This window comes from Typopeltis vanoorti, chromosome 23 (genome assembly GCF_054136105.1).
Source record: "Typopeltis vanoorti isolate ZY-2024b chromosome 23, IOZ_Tvanoo_1.0, whole genome shotgun sequence".
NCBI lineage: Eukaryota > Metazoa > Arthropoda > Arachnida > Uropygi > Thelyphonidae > Typopeltis > Typopeltis vanoorti.
This window is the reverse complement of record NC_143571.1, coordinates 14,629,919-14,643,853: the sequence shown is the minus strand read 5'-3', so window position 1 is coordinate 14,643,853 and position 13,935 is coordinate 14,629,919. Positions and strand designations below refer to the sequence as shown.

General features: G+C 35.4%; 1 protein-coding gene across 6 annotated transcripts in view; it reads left to right on the top strand.

Annotated features, from left to right (window-relative positions):
- The window catches only part of drn (zinc finger AN1-type doctor no), a 112,859-nt gene that overhangs the window by 90,276 nt on the left and 8,648 nt on the right, over positions 1-13,935 (top strand). For all 6 annotated transcript variants that reach the window (XM_090412565.1, XM_090412562.1, XM_090412566.1 and 3 more), the window contains 2 exons: positions 12,985-13,103; positions 13,468-13,627. In XM_090412565.1, the coding sequence (XP_090268691.1) occupies positions 12,985-13,103; positions 13,468-13,627 (279 nt within the window). The remainder of the gene's footprint in view (positions 1-12,984; positions 13,104-13,467; positions 13,628-13,935) is intronic.

Below are 13,935 nucleotides of genomic sequence, written 5' to 3'. Positions count from 1 at the left end.
CTGATAAGATGTTCAACATGATGGAATATGTCAGGTGGGGTGTCGCCCAGTTAAACAAGGCCCGTTGTTTTGTTGAGGAATCAGTGCAAACAGTGGAAAATCAGCTACTGGTACCTTAATTCAACATTGACAGAGATCAAGATTGGCACAGTCATCATAAGAAGCATCAATGGAAAAGAATTGGATAAATACCAGATCGACATAATAGGTGTGACTGTAGCAAAGAAAACAAACAGGTGAGATCTTTCTAAATGATAACACATTGAATACAACAAATAAAAAATGTTATATTCAGGCAATAATAATTGGGGAAAAGGAGTAGCTATAATATTAAACACTAAATAATACGGAGATAATCTTGAACGACAGCCAATATTAAGTAGTGATGTGGGTTAATATCAGAATGAAGAAATCTGTGGGACCATAAGCACAAATAAATCTCACTGGACAGTGAGATTTATTTGTGCTTATGGTCCTCAGTACCTGCTAGATTTCTGTTCAGGACATGGACTAGTTATTACTAACACAATGTTCCAATATAAAAATGCGCAAGTCTTCACGTGGAGAGAAGATGCAAGGAATAAGAAAAGTCTCATTGACTGTTATTGCCGACTGATATTTTCCCATTGGTTCAAGATACAAGAGTATACGGAGGATTTGAAATTGGAAGTGATCACCATTAGTGTTGAGTAGGATAAAATTGAACTTCATATTGAAAAGAAGGGCATATAAGAAAGTTTTTTTAAAACTAATAAGTTAAGCAGTTCTCAGATGTGAACTGTAGACTCAAATACACAACCATTATTCAAGAAAAATTTAAAGAGTTTGAAAACAAGAACCAAACCATGAAGATTCAGTGGCAAACTCTAAAGAAAATGATTCACCCAGAGCGGTATGTGGTGAGGTAATTACTAGGATAGAAAAATCAGAACTCCGTGGTGGACTCGGGAAGTTAGAAGCAGTCAAGGAAAAGAGGAAACCATATTGAAAGTTCCTGGCGAGTAAGTCAGCTTGTGCTCTTAGGGAATACAGAAAAATGTAAAAGCAAAGCATTATGTAAAATTAACTTAACAAAAAAATAACTTAACAAAAGTCATGGGAACACTTTGGTAAGAACATAAAAAATAAAAAAAACATCAGGAAGATGGTAAGATATTCTGGAGGCTATTAAAAAAGCTTAGAAATGGAGGAAAGAGTACTGTAAAAGAAATTAGAAATGATAAAGTGGACATAAAAACTGAAAATAAAGATATGATTGTATGTATTAATTTGAAAGATTGTTAAATGAAACAAGCAGTGATGGCATGGTGGCAGAAAACACTCAGCAGGAATGCCATCTGTAGTATATATATCTCTAGTAGAAAAACTATCACAGAACTGAAATTGATAAACTGGAGATGCTCAAATATGGAGATATAAAAGTTTTACACTGGCTGCATTGCATAATTCAGAAAGCCTGGTCAGAGGGTTGAATTCCAGATGATGGGATTCTCACTGAATGTGAGAATTACAGAGGAATTTCTCTATTGAGTGTTCCTGGTAAAATTTATACAAGTATTCTTGAGAAATGGCGAAAAATTGTGGTGGTGAAGAACAATTTGGGTTCAGGCTGAACAAAGGTTTGTTGGGATCAGATTTTCACTTTAAGACAAATAGTTGAAAAATCATGGGAATATAACAAGGATCTATATTCCAGTTTTGTATATCTAGTGAAGAATTATGACAAAGAGGAAAGCTGTTCAAGTCTCCAGTTATGGTGTGAATGGGACATTATATCAAGCAATACAGGTCTATTTGAGTTGTAAACCAGCAGTTAGAATTGAAGGAGGTACTTGAAGATGGTGTGATATTAAGTCTGTGTTGACAAAGATATTATGTCCACTGTAATTCATCATCTATATATGGATCACATTATGAAGGAAAGCAGTATTAAACCTAATATCAGAATTGGAAATGCTACTGTATGCTCTTTAATTTATGCAGATATTATACTCCTAAATAAATCTAGCATAAGATTCCCTGACCAAATTGAATAACTGCTGTAATAAACTTTGTATTTCTAAGGCTGATTTCATACCAAGACAATAATAATAAGCAGAACCTTTGAAAACATTAACTACATCCTGAATGGAGAACTTATGGAACAAGTAAAACATTTCAGCTAAATAGACACTATATTTAGTGAAGATTATGTTACACCTCCAGGGAGTCCAAAGACTCATCGAGGGAGGGCACTTACTCTATAACACATCCATGCCAACAGTGGGATTTGAACCTGCAGCCTTTTGGCTGGAGAGCGAATACGCTAACCACTCGGCCAACCAGGCCAGCAAATTAAATTTGGAAATATACAGCAGAATTAGTAAAGTTGGTATGGTAGGAAGTCAACTGAATAAATTTATATAGGATAAGAAAGATTAGTCAAAAGACTAAAATATCTGCAAGCTGGATTAGATATAGAACTCTTGATCAAAGATTGGAGACCACATAATGAGTCCTGAGAAAGACTAGGAGATTGAACAGGCAATATCAGTGGCATTACAGTATCATTAAAAATGACATTAAGAAAGACCTTGACATTATTAGCATTCAAGAGTGTTACCAGAGCTAATCTCAGGTGGTATGTCCACTTAAACAGAATAGGAAAGGAAAGATTTGCTAAACAAGTGTTCCTTGACAGGATGGCAGAAAAAAAAAAACTCAGTGGGAGACTAATATGTAGGTGAATTGATATAGTAAAAAGTATCTTCGAAGACAGAAGTTTCAACAATATTGGAATGTTGACAGATAACAGGCTGGTCTGGAGGAATGCTGATAGGAAATTAGTACTACATGAAAAGTTGCATCATTATTGTCATAAGATCCTGTACATCCTCTGAGTGTATATGTCAAGAATTTAATCTACCTTTTAGAGATATTGTTTCTTGGAGAACGTCTGTTTATAAGCTAGGTGGTAGCTTCTAACCTAATATCTGCTTGGTAATTTTTGTAGCAATAATTAAACTTGTTAAATTTTGGTTGCATTGTCCAAAAGTAATCAGATAAGTTGTGGATAACCTTATTTGCTGGAATCTGCACGAGATTTTTTTTCTCTCGTGCAGTGTTGTCTGACTTTATAATTAAATTTCTTTTTATCATTAAATATTCTTATTTCATTTTCAGTTGATAACAGCCCAACCTCTATGGTATCCTAAAACACTAACACACACAGCAGTAGCTATTAAACCCCAATTATGATCCCCAGAAAATAGAGAACGTTCTAAATGTCTCTGCTAAATTCTTTGCTTTTCTTAATACACAAGAGCACAACAAAATTACTATCCCATACATTCAGGACAACTGAAAAAAAATTTGTAGTCTTGATAAATATCAACTCCACACCCCATAATTTGCATTCCTATTTCTATGTAGTTTTTACTATTCCAAAAACTTTGACACAAATCACTTTATTTAAATAGCTTATTAGATGGTTGGAGTGTGAGTGTGTACTTTATTGTAGTGAAATTGTCATCATCATCAACAAATTCCTGCTATGTACCCTCAAGGGGTGTACAGGATATGACAGTACTACATGAAAAAATTACATCATTACTAACTTCCTATCTACAATTTTCCTCCAAATCAGTCTGTTACTTGTCAAGACTCCAACATTATCAGATCTTATATTTCTATCGTCTAAGGCACTTTGTACCGTATCAATCCACCTATATCTTGGTCTTCCTCTGGGTCGTTTCTCTGCCAACCTGGCAGAGAACACTTGTTTTGCTAATCTTTCCTCTCCCATTCTATTTAAGTGACCATACCATCTGAGATTAGCTCTGCTAACGCATTCCTGGATGCTGACAATGTCAAGTTCTTTCCTAATATCCTCATTTTTAATATGATATTGCCATTGATGCCATCTGTTCACGCCTCTAATCTTTCTCAGGACTCTCATATCTGCGGTCTCTAGTCTTTGGTCAAGTGTTTTACTTCTGACCCAGCTCTCAGATCCATAAGTTAAAATTGGTTTGAACACAGTCTTGTATACAGCTAATTTAGTGTCCCGACTAATTTCTTTCTTATTCCATATGAATTTATTCAATTGACTTCCCACGATACCAGCTTTGCTGATTCTGTTGTCTATTTCTATATTTAGTTTACCATCTTCAGTAAAAATTGTGCCTAAGTAGCTGAAATGTTTTACTTGTTCCACAGGTTCTCCATTCACAACACAGTTGACATTTTCAATGATTCTGCCTATTTTCATTGTCTTTGTCTTTGTATTGCTGACCTTCATACCATATCTATTACAACAGCTATTCAATTTAGTCAGAGAATCTTGCAGACTTGTAGCGGATTTATTTAGAAGTATAACATCATCCGCATAAAGCAAAGAGCTGACATTAACATCTCCAATTTTGATATCAGGTTTAATACCACATTCCTTCATAATGTGATCCATATAGATAATGAATAACAGAGGGGATAATGTACATCCTTGTCTCACACCAGATTTAACATTAAACCATCTTCCTGTACTTCCTTCAATTCTAACTGCTGACTCACAACTCAAATAAAGACTAAGTATTGCTTGATATAATGCCCCATTGACACCATATAACTGCAGCGTATTGAATAGCTTCTCTCTTGGCACCTTGTCATATGCCTTTTCCAAATCGACAAAACTTAAATACAGATCTTTGTTATATTCCCATGCTTTCTCGACTATTTGTCATAAAGTGAAGATCTGATCCTGACAGCCTCTATTTGGCCTGAATCCAGCTTGTTCTTCACCAAGCTTTTCTTCCACAATTCTTCTCAACCGTTTCTCAAGTATACTTGCATAGATCTTGCCAGGAACACTCAGTAGGGAAATACCTCTGTAATTCTCACATCAGTTTTATTTCCCTTTTTATATATGGGTACTATGAGAGCTCTACTCCAATCATCGGGAATTCGTCCCTCTGTCCAGGCTTTCTGAACTATGCAGTGCAGCCACTGTAAGACTCTTATACCACCATACTTCAGCATTTCTGGTCGAATATCATCTACTCCTGCTGCCTTTCCACATTTCAAGCCTTTGATGGCTTTTTCTACTTCAAGTATGGATATGTATTCCTGACTGCATGCCTGGTCAGTGTTTTTTATCACTTTGCTGTCATCACTGCTTGTTTCATTTAGCAGTTTTTCAAAGTAATTACTCCATACTTCAAGGATATCTTTTTCTCCTGTTTTCATTTCACCTTTATCATCTCTAATTCCTTTTACAGCACTCTTCCCTCCATTCCTAAGCTTCTTCAACAACCTCCAGAATATTTTGCCACCTTCTTGATATTTATTTTCTATATTCTTGCCAAAGTCCTCCCATGATTTTTGTTTAGCTAGTTTTACACACTGTTTAGCTTTCTTACATTTGTCTCTGTATTCTGTAAGAGTAAAAGCTGACTTATTTGCCAGGAACTTTTGATATGCTTTCTTCTTTTCCTTCACTGCCTCTTTAACTTCCTGTGTCCACCAGGGAGTTCTGATTTTTTTATCCTTGCACACAACCTCACCACATGCCTCTCTGGCAGAATCAATCAATGTTTCCTTCAGAGTTTGCCACTGAATCTCCAAGGTTTGATTCCTGTTCTCAAACTCTTTCATTTTCTTTTCAATAATATTTCTGTATTTTAGTCTACAGTTCACATCTGAGAGCTGCTCAACTTTTATTCGCTTTAAAACTTTCTTACATGTTATTCTTTTCAATATGAAATTCAATTTTATCCTGCTCAAGACTAAATAGTGATCACTTCCAATTTCAAATCCTCTGTACACTCTGGTGTCCTGCACCAGGGAGAAAACATCACTATCAACAATAACATAGTCAATGAGACTTTTCTTATTCCTAGCCTCTTCTCTCCATGTGAATTTGTGCACATTTTTATGTTGGAACATGGTGTTAGTGATAACCAGTCCATGTCCTGAGCAGAAATCCAACAGATATTTGCCATTATTATTAGCTTTGCTCTTTTCTCCAAATTTTCCCAAAATATTTTTGTATGTCTCACAATCATTTCCTACTCTACTATTTAGATCCCCAACAAGGACCAACTTTTCCTTTTTCATTGTGTCAGTTGCTTTTTCTAAAGCCTCAAAAAATTCCTCCACTTCTACCTTAGTAGAACCTTCTGTGGGACCATATGCACAAATAAGTCTCATTGTCCAGTTCCCCATTCTCATATTTGCCCACATTACTCTACTTGAGACTGACTGCCATTCAAGAAGATTAGCCTCGTATTTTGTGTTGAATACTATGGCTACTCCTTCTTTTCCTTGATTGTCATTGCCTGAATATAACATTTTGTATTTATTGCTCAGAAAGATCTCACCGGTTTTGGTCTTTTTTGTTTCAGTCACCCCTATTATGTCGATCTGGTACTTATCTAATTCCTCAGCTAGCTCCATTTCTTTGCCATTCAGGCTTCTTACGTTGATAGTACCGATCTTTAACTCTGGTGATGTTGAGTTGGGGTTTGTTTTCAGATTTGTTCCAGTAGCTGACTTTTCGCTGTTCGCCCTGGTTCCCTGGCGAAAACAACGGGGGCCTTGTTTAACCGGGCGACGCCCCAGCCGGCATGAAATTTTGTCATGTTGTACCATCATTTTTTATTTTGGTTTAACCAATAAGAATACAATTTGGTCGGCTAAATCCCAAATTGCCAGCCCATCCTCGTTCGTTCAGTATCAAAGTAGATACCCAACAGGGTGCACCACGAGATGGTATGTAAAATAAGTAAGCTAACCCCTTTTATTCCCTTATAGAGAATAAGTGAGGCCTTTAAACCCTATCTAGCTTTTGGAGACTGAATGGTCAGTTAAATCTCCACTGGTAGCCAATCAGAGATAGCTGACCCATGTCTATCCCTAATTATAGGCAGCCACTGATGAAGAGTCTGGCAAACAAGTGCTGCCATCTCTTGGTACCTGATCCTAACAGGATATAATGTGGATTTTATGGGTGAAAAACCGTAGTTTCCGGGAGAAAAAAAAACCCGCTTGCCCGTGCCAGAGATAGACTAATTCAGGAACTGGTCAAAGATTAAAAAAAAAAAAAAAAAGTTCTAGTCGGCATTGTTGTTGGTATGTGTTAGACAAAGTGGAGCCCATCTGTTATTGTCTTATCTATTGCGTAAGACAATGCTTCGTGAATCTTGCTGTTTAGCTGCAAATGTAAGGGCCATATACAAATTGAATCATTATTTTTTTGTTTAATATTCACAAAAACTCAACAATATTGCTCATTGTGTAACAGATTCTCTGTCAAACCAGAAAAATTTTCTAAGAGGTAATAATTGTATAGAAATTGAAAAGTGCTTATGAAGGTAGTCTGCATTCTAGACAAAATTTGCTCATTATAGCATTGCTACTACCAGCCAAGCTAGACTCCTTGTGTGTATATTGTAATATCTAAGGTTGCAGAATGAAAGTAATGTTAAATATCCATGCATTAAAAGTTACTGAAGTTCAGTGATTAAAATTCAATTAACTATCGTTATAAAACAGATTTTATCTTGCATTGAATTTTTCCATTATAGGACTAAGAACAAATATCCTTTCACATTTTAATGTTGACTGTAGAGGGATTTTTAGCTAAATATGTTAGCTAATTTAATATATAGAAGCAGCAGTTTCCCTCCTGAGAACTGCTGGTGTTCAAAAGACTGGCCAGAGAAACATAAATTAGGATGATGGTTTTTATAATCTTAGTTGCTTAGTAACCATTTGGCCAACTTTACAGTTTTTCATGTTTTAAACAAAAGCATGCATTGTGTGCCAGGAAACATGAAAGTAAACTGACATAAATACTAGGCATATCCAGAAAGTAAGATCTGTTCAGAGTTTACTGCCACATAAGATATGGGAAAGGGATTGCACGTGGGTGGTAGCATAGTGACTCATTAGCTATCTGTTGACCATTTTACTGTTGTTCAGTTATCGTTTGTTGTCTTCTATGAATAATTTGAGTGCTGTGATTAAAAAAAAAAAAAAAACATTTCTTTTTTAAATCCCACCAGTTGCAAGGTTATTGTTGTGATATGGTTTTTGTTGCCAGAAAAACAATAGTGCTGCTGTCTAGTGATGTTCCTACCAAATCATGTCATTACTATGCTCTTCATAATGAGCATTGCTGCACCCCTCTTTAAACACGACACCATAACCTAACTTTACTGTCACTGATTGTTAGGCTGGTAAACTTTGCACAGTCATTGGTGAATTTCTGCAGCACTTGTTTCCTACCAACAAAAAATGTCGCACCATGACACAACTGTTTTTAATCGCAGCACTCTTAAATTATAAGACATCAAATAATAACAGAACAAAAATAAAATGGTCAACAGATAGCTAGTGAGTTGCTATGCTACCATACATATATATCCCCTCTCCCATATCTTATTTAGTGGTGAATTCTGATTGGCCTTACTTTCTGGATGAGGCACTGGTTGAAAAAAAAATACACACACTAAAAGTTATGCTTTGAGTGAATATAGAAAAAAAAATAATAAATAAAGCAAAGTAATGTGTAAAAGCAACTGAAGTCATGGAAGACTAGTAAGAATGTATAGCCAATAAATGAGGATGGTAGCAAAAGCTTCTGGGGGTTATTTGGGAGAGGAGGGGGGCGTTAAATTGAAGTACTATAAAAGGAATTTTAAAAATCTGAAAACTGAAGATATTCTGGATACCTGAGTAATTACTTTGAAAATTACCACTCATCTTTTGATTCATTTAGTAAAAAATAGTTGAGAAAAGTAATGTGTAATAGTACTTGAGGTAAAGGATAAAACCCACTAACTTGAAATGTAAATGCAGTTGGAGTAGATTTGACTAGAAATGCTCAAATAGGGATAAATTTTACAAAGGTTACACTGCATAATTCAGATCTATTCCATTTGGAATATGACTCAGTGGTCAAGCTGTATAACTGAGAGGAGACCACCACATGGAATTTAAAGGAATGCAGAGAACGGACCAGGGCTTCTAACCTAATGTCCAATCCTCACCTTCTTGTGGTGCACCCTGTTGGGTATCTACCTGGATACTGAACGAACGAGGATTGGCTGGCAGTTTGGGATTTAGCCAACCAAGTTGTATTCTTATTGGCTTAAACCAATATAGAAAATGATAGTGCAACATGACAAAATTTCATGCCGGCTGGGGTGTCGCCCGGTTAAACAAGGCCCACGTTATTTTTTCCAGGGAACCGAGGCGAACAGAGAGAAGTCAGCTACTGGAACAAATCTGAAAGCACGCCCCCAACTCGACATCACCAGAGTTCAAGATCGGTACTATTACCGTAAGAAGCCTAAATGGCAAAGAAATGGAGCTAGCTGAGGAATTCGATAAGTACCAGATCGACATAATAGGGGTGACTGAAAAAAAAAAAAAACTGGTGAGATCTTTCTGGACAATAAATACAAAATGTTATATTCAGGAAATGACAATCAAGGAAAAGGAGTAGCCATAGTATTCAACACGAAATACGAGGCTAATCTTGAATGGCAGGCAGTCTCAAGTAGAGTGATGTGGGCAAATATCAGAATGGAGAATTGGACAATGAGACTTATTTGTGCCTATGGTCACACAGAAGGTTCTACTAAGGTAGAAATGGAGGAATTTTTTGATGCTTTAGAAAAAGCAACTGACACAATGAAAAAGGAAAAGTTGGTCCTTGTTGGGTATCTAAATAGCAGAGTAGGAAATGATTGTCAGACATACAAAAATATTTTGGGAAAATTTGGAGAAAAGAGCAAAGCCAATAATAATGGCAAATACCTGTTGGATTTCTGCTCAGGACATGGATGGGTTATTACTAACACCATGTTCCAGCATAAAAATGTGCACAAATTCACATGGAGAGAAGAGGCAAGGAATAAGAAAAGTCTCATTGGCTATGTTATTGTTGATAATGATGCTTTCTCCCTGGTGCCAGACACCAGAGTGTACAGAGGATTTGAAATTGGAAGTGATCACTATTTAGTCTTGAGCAGGATAAAATTAAATTTCATACTGAAAATAATAACATGTAAGAAAGTTTTAAAGCGAATAAAAGTTGAGCAGCTCTCAGATGTGAACTGTAGACTAAAATACACAAAGATTATTGAAGAAAAAATGAAAGCGTTTGAGAACAGGAACCAAACCTTGGAGATTCAGTGGCAAGCCTTGTAGAAAACCCTGATTGATTCAGCCAGAGAGGCATGTGGTGAGGTTGTCTGCAAGGATAGAAAAATCAGAACTCCATGGTGGACACAAGTTAGAGGCAGTGAAGGAAAAGAAGAAAGTATATCAAAAGTTCTTGGCAAATAAGTCAGCTTGTGCTCTTAGAGAATACAAATGTAAGAAAATGAAACATTGTGTAAAACTAGCTAAACAAAAGTCAGTGGAGGACTTTGGCAAGAACATAGAAAATAAATATCAAGAAGGTGGCAAGATATTCTGGAGGTTGTTGAAGAAGCTTAGAAATTTAGGAAAGAGTGCTGTAAAAGGAGTTAGAGATTATAAAGGTGACATGAAAACAGGAGAAGATATCCTTGAAGTATGGAGTAATTACTTCGAAAAATTGCTAAATGAAACAAGCAGTGATAGCACAGTGGTAAAAAAAAAAAAAAAAAAACACTCAACAGGCATACAGTCAGGAATACATATTCATACTTGAAGTAGAAAAAGCCATCAAAGGCTTAAAATGTGGAAAGGCAGCAGGAGTAGGTGATATTTGACCAGAAATGCTGAAGTATGGTGGTATAAAAGTGTTACAGTGGCTGCACTGCATAGTTCAGAAGGCCTGTACAGAGGGACAAATTCCCAATGATTGGAGTAGAGCTCTAATAGTACCCATATATAAAAAGGAAAATAAAACAATGTGAGAATTACAGGTATTTCCTTACTGAGTGTTCCTGGCAAGATCTATACAAGCATACTTGAGAAGAATTGTGGAAGAAAATCTTGGTGAAGAACAAGCTGGATTCAGGCCAAATGGAGTCTGTCAGGATCAGATCTTCACTTTACGACAAATAGTCGAGAAAGCATGGGAATATAACGAAGATCTGTATTTAAGTTTTGTTGATCTGGAAAAGGCATATGACAAGGTGCCAAGCAATAACTGTAACTATTCAATATGCTACAGTTATATGGTGTCAATGGGGCATTATATCAAGCAATACTTAGTCTTTATTTGAGTTGTAAGTTGGCACTTAGAATTGAAGGAAGTACAGGAAGATGGTTTAATGTTAAATCTGGTGTGAGACAAGGATGTACATTATCCCCTCTGTTGTTCATTATCTATATGGATCACATTATGAAGGAAAGTGGTATTAAACATGATATCAGAATTGGAGATGTTAATGTCAGCTCTTTGCTTTATGCGGACGATGTCATACTTCTGAATAAATCCGCTACAAGTTTGCAAGATTCCCTGACTAAATTGAATAACTGTTGTAATAGATATGGTATGAAGGTCAGCATTAAAAAGACAAAGAGAATGAAAATAGGTAGAATTGTTGAAAATGTCAACTGTGTTGTGGACGGGGAACCTGTGGAACAAGTAAAACATTTTAGCTACTTTGGCATGATTTTTAGTGAAGATGGTAAATGAAATATGGAAATAGACAACAGAATCAACAAAGCTGGTATGGTAGGAAGTCAATTGAATAAATTCATATGGAATAAGAGAGAAATTAGTCAGAGCACCAAATTAGTTGTATACAAGACAGTGTTCAAACCAGTTTTAACTTATGGATCTGAGAGCTGGGTCAGAAGTAAAACACTTGACCAAAGACTAGAGACCGCAGATATGAGAGTCCTGAGAAAGATTAGAGGCATGAACAGATGGCATCAATGGCAATATCATATTAAATACTAGTATATTAGGAAAGAACTTGACATTGTCGGCATCGAGGAGTGCATTAGTAGAGCTAATCTCAGGTGGTATCAGTCACTTAAACAGAATGGGCAAGGAAAGATTAGCAAAACAAGTGTTCTCTGCCAGGTTGGCAGGAAAATGACCCAGAGGAAAACCAAGATATAGGTGGATTGATACGGAACAATGTGCCTTAGACGATAGAAATGTAACATCTGATAATGATGATATTGGAGTCTTGACAAGTAATAGACTGATTTGTAGGAAAATTGTAGATATAAAGTTAGTAATGATGTAAATTTTTCATGTAGTACTATCATATCCTGTACACCCCTTGAGGGTACATTTCAGGAATTTGAGGATGATGATGCTATTAGATTAACAGCTTTCATTATTCTTTCTTTTAGCACTACTTATAATCGTTCTTTACAAGCACTACCATCTCCTTCCTTTTCTATTTCTTGATTACATTTGTCACATCCTTAATTCTTTCTTCTGGAAATGACTTGGACTTAGTGTGGCATAAATTTAATAAGCTTTTTTTTTTTCATTAAATCTAACTTCTGTTTGTTTGTTTCTCTTTTTTTTTATCTTGAATTTTTCTAGGCATTTCTAAAATTTAATTTCTGTATCTTCATTGATAGTATCATGAAGTTTTTCAATATGAGTTCTCATCACCAGCATTTTAGCTTTTGTTTTTAATGTGGTTCTATAGTTCTGATACTTTTGCACATTGCCTTAAATGACACTTAAGTTTAAGTAAATGCACCATATACAATAATTACATTAAAAACTACAATGATACACTATAAATACATTAAACTATTCAGTATCACTGAAGATTGATAGATTTATTTTTTAAAACAAATCTCCTTTCGTTTAGTAAAGCCTCAAATCCAATCTTTCTATAATACTTTAAAATCTTTGATACTTTATAACACTTCTTAGTTTAACCCAGGATTAAACTTTACTTTTCTATTTGTTGCCGATGTACAAGCAAAAAAATGTGAATTAAGTCAGAGTATATTCTATATTGAAGTCTACATTTTTTATGCTGCTTGATTTATATAGATATCTTAAAATTTTATCCTAATTTTACTGTTCAGCTTGTGGGAATGGTACAGAAAGTACATCACAAGTAACTCCAGCAAATGATGCTCTAACTACCGCATCCCCAACAGTTCCTGCTGCTGTGCCCTCAACTAGCCAAGAAGCAGATAAAGAAGTGAGTAATTTCTGTTGAGTTCACATAAAATGTAAACTAAAAATGCTTTTGTGTTTTTAGAACACGGTATTCTCATTAATTTTTTTAGGTTTCCGAGCATGTTAATCTCTTATTGAAACACTCAAATAACAGATTTTCTCCTGTATAAGTGATTTTACTGTCCAGCCCTTAAATGTAACTTTATTCTTTTCTAAGCTCTTTATTGCAACCATTAACCTTAAAAATCTTAACCAATTCTTGTCATGCTGATACAACTAATGTGCCTCATTAATATTATAACTGTATAGTATTAGCAACTTCGATCACATGCCATTATAGAATATATTAATTTATATAACACTGTCTGCTTGACTTATTCTTTTAGAGCACTACTAGCCAAGACAGTTCAGAAGCTGACACCAGTGCACCATGTTCAAATGACAGTATGGGATCAGATTTAGCCAGTCAAGATGATGATCCACAACAGAAGGACAAGAAGAAGAAAAATAGATGCAACATGTGCCGAAAAAAGGTTGGCCTAACTGGTAAGCAAAGATTAAGATTTTTTTATGGGTTCATTTTTACTTGTCTTGTTCATTTATTTGTGATTATCCAGTTATGCAATTTTCATAAAATTGCATAACTTGAACGCAGTACATAGGCCACAATTTGTATAATTGTCCATTAATTAGTGAATTTATGGACACCGTTAACCAGATTTGATTTTCCACTTACATTTATATTAGTATGCAAGAAACTCATGAGTGAAAGATTTTAAATCTTTTATCGGTGCCAGTTTGTTGCAAAATATTTGTGATAATTCGTTATTTGTTATCTGTTCCGAGGGGAGGAT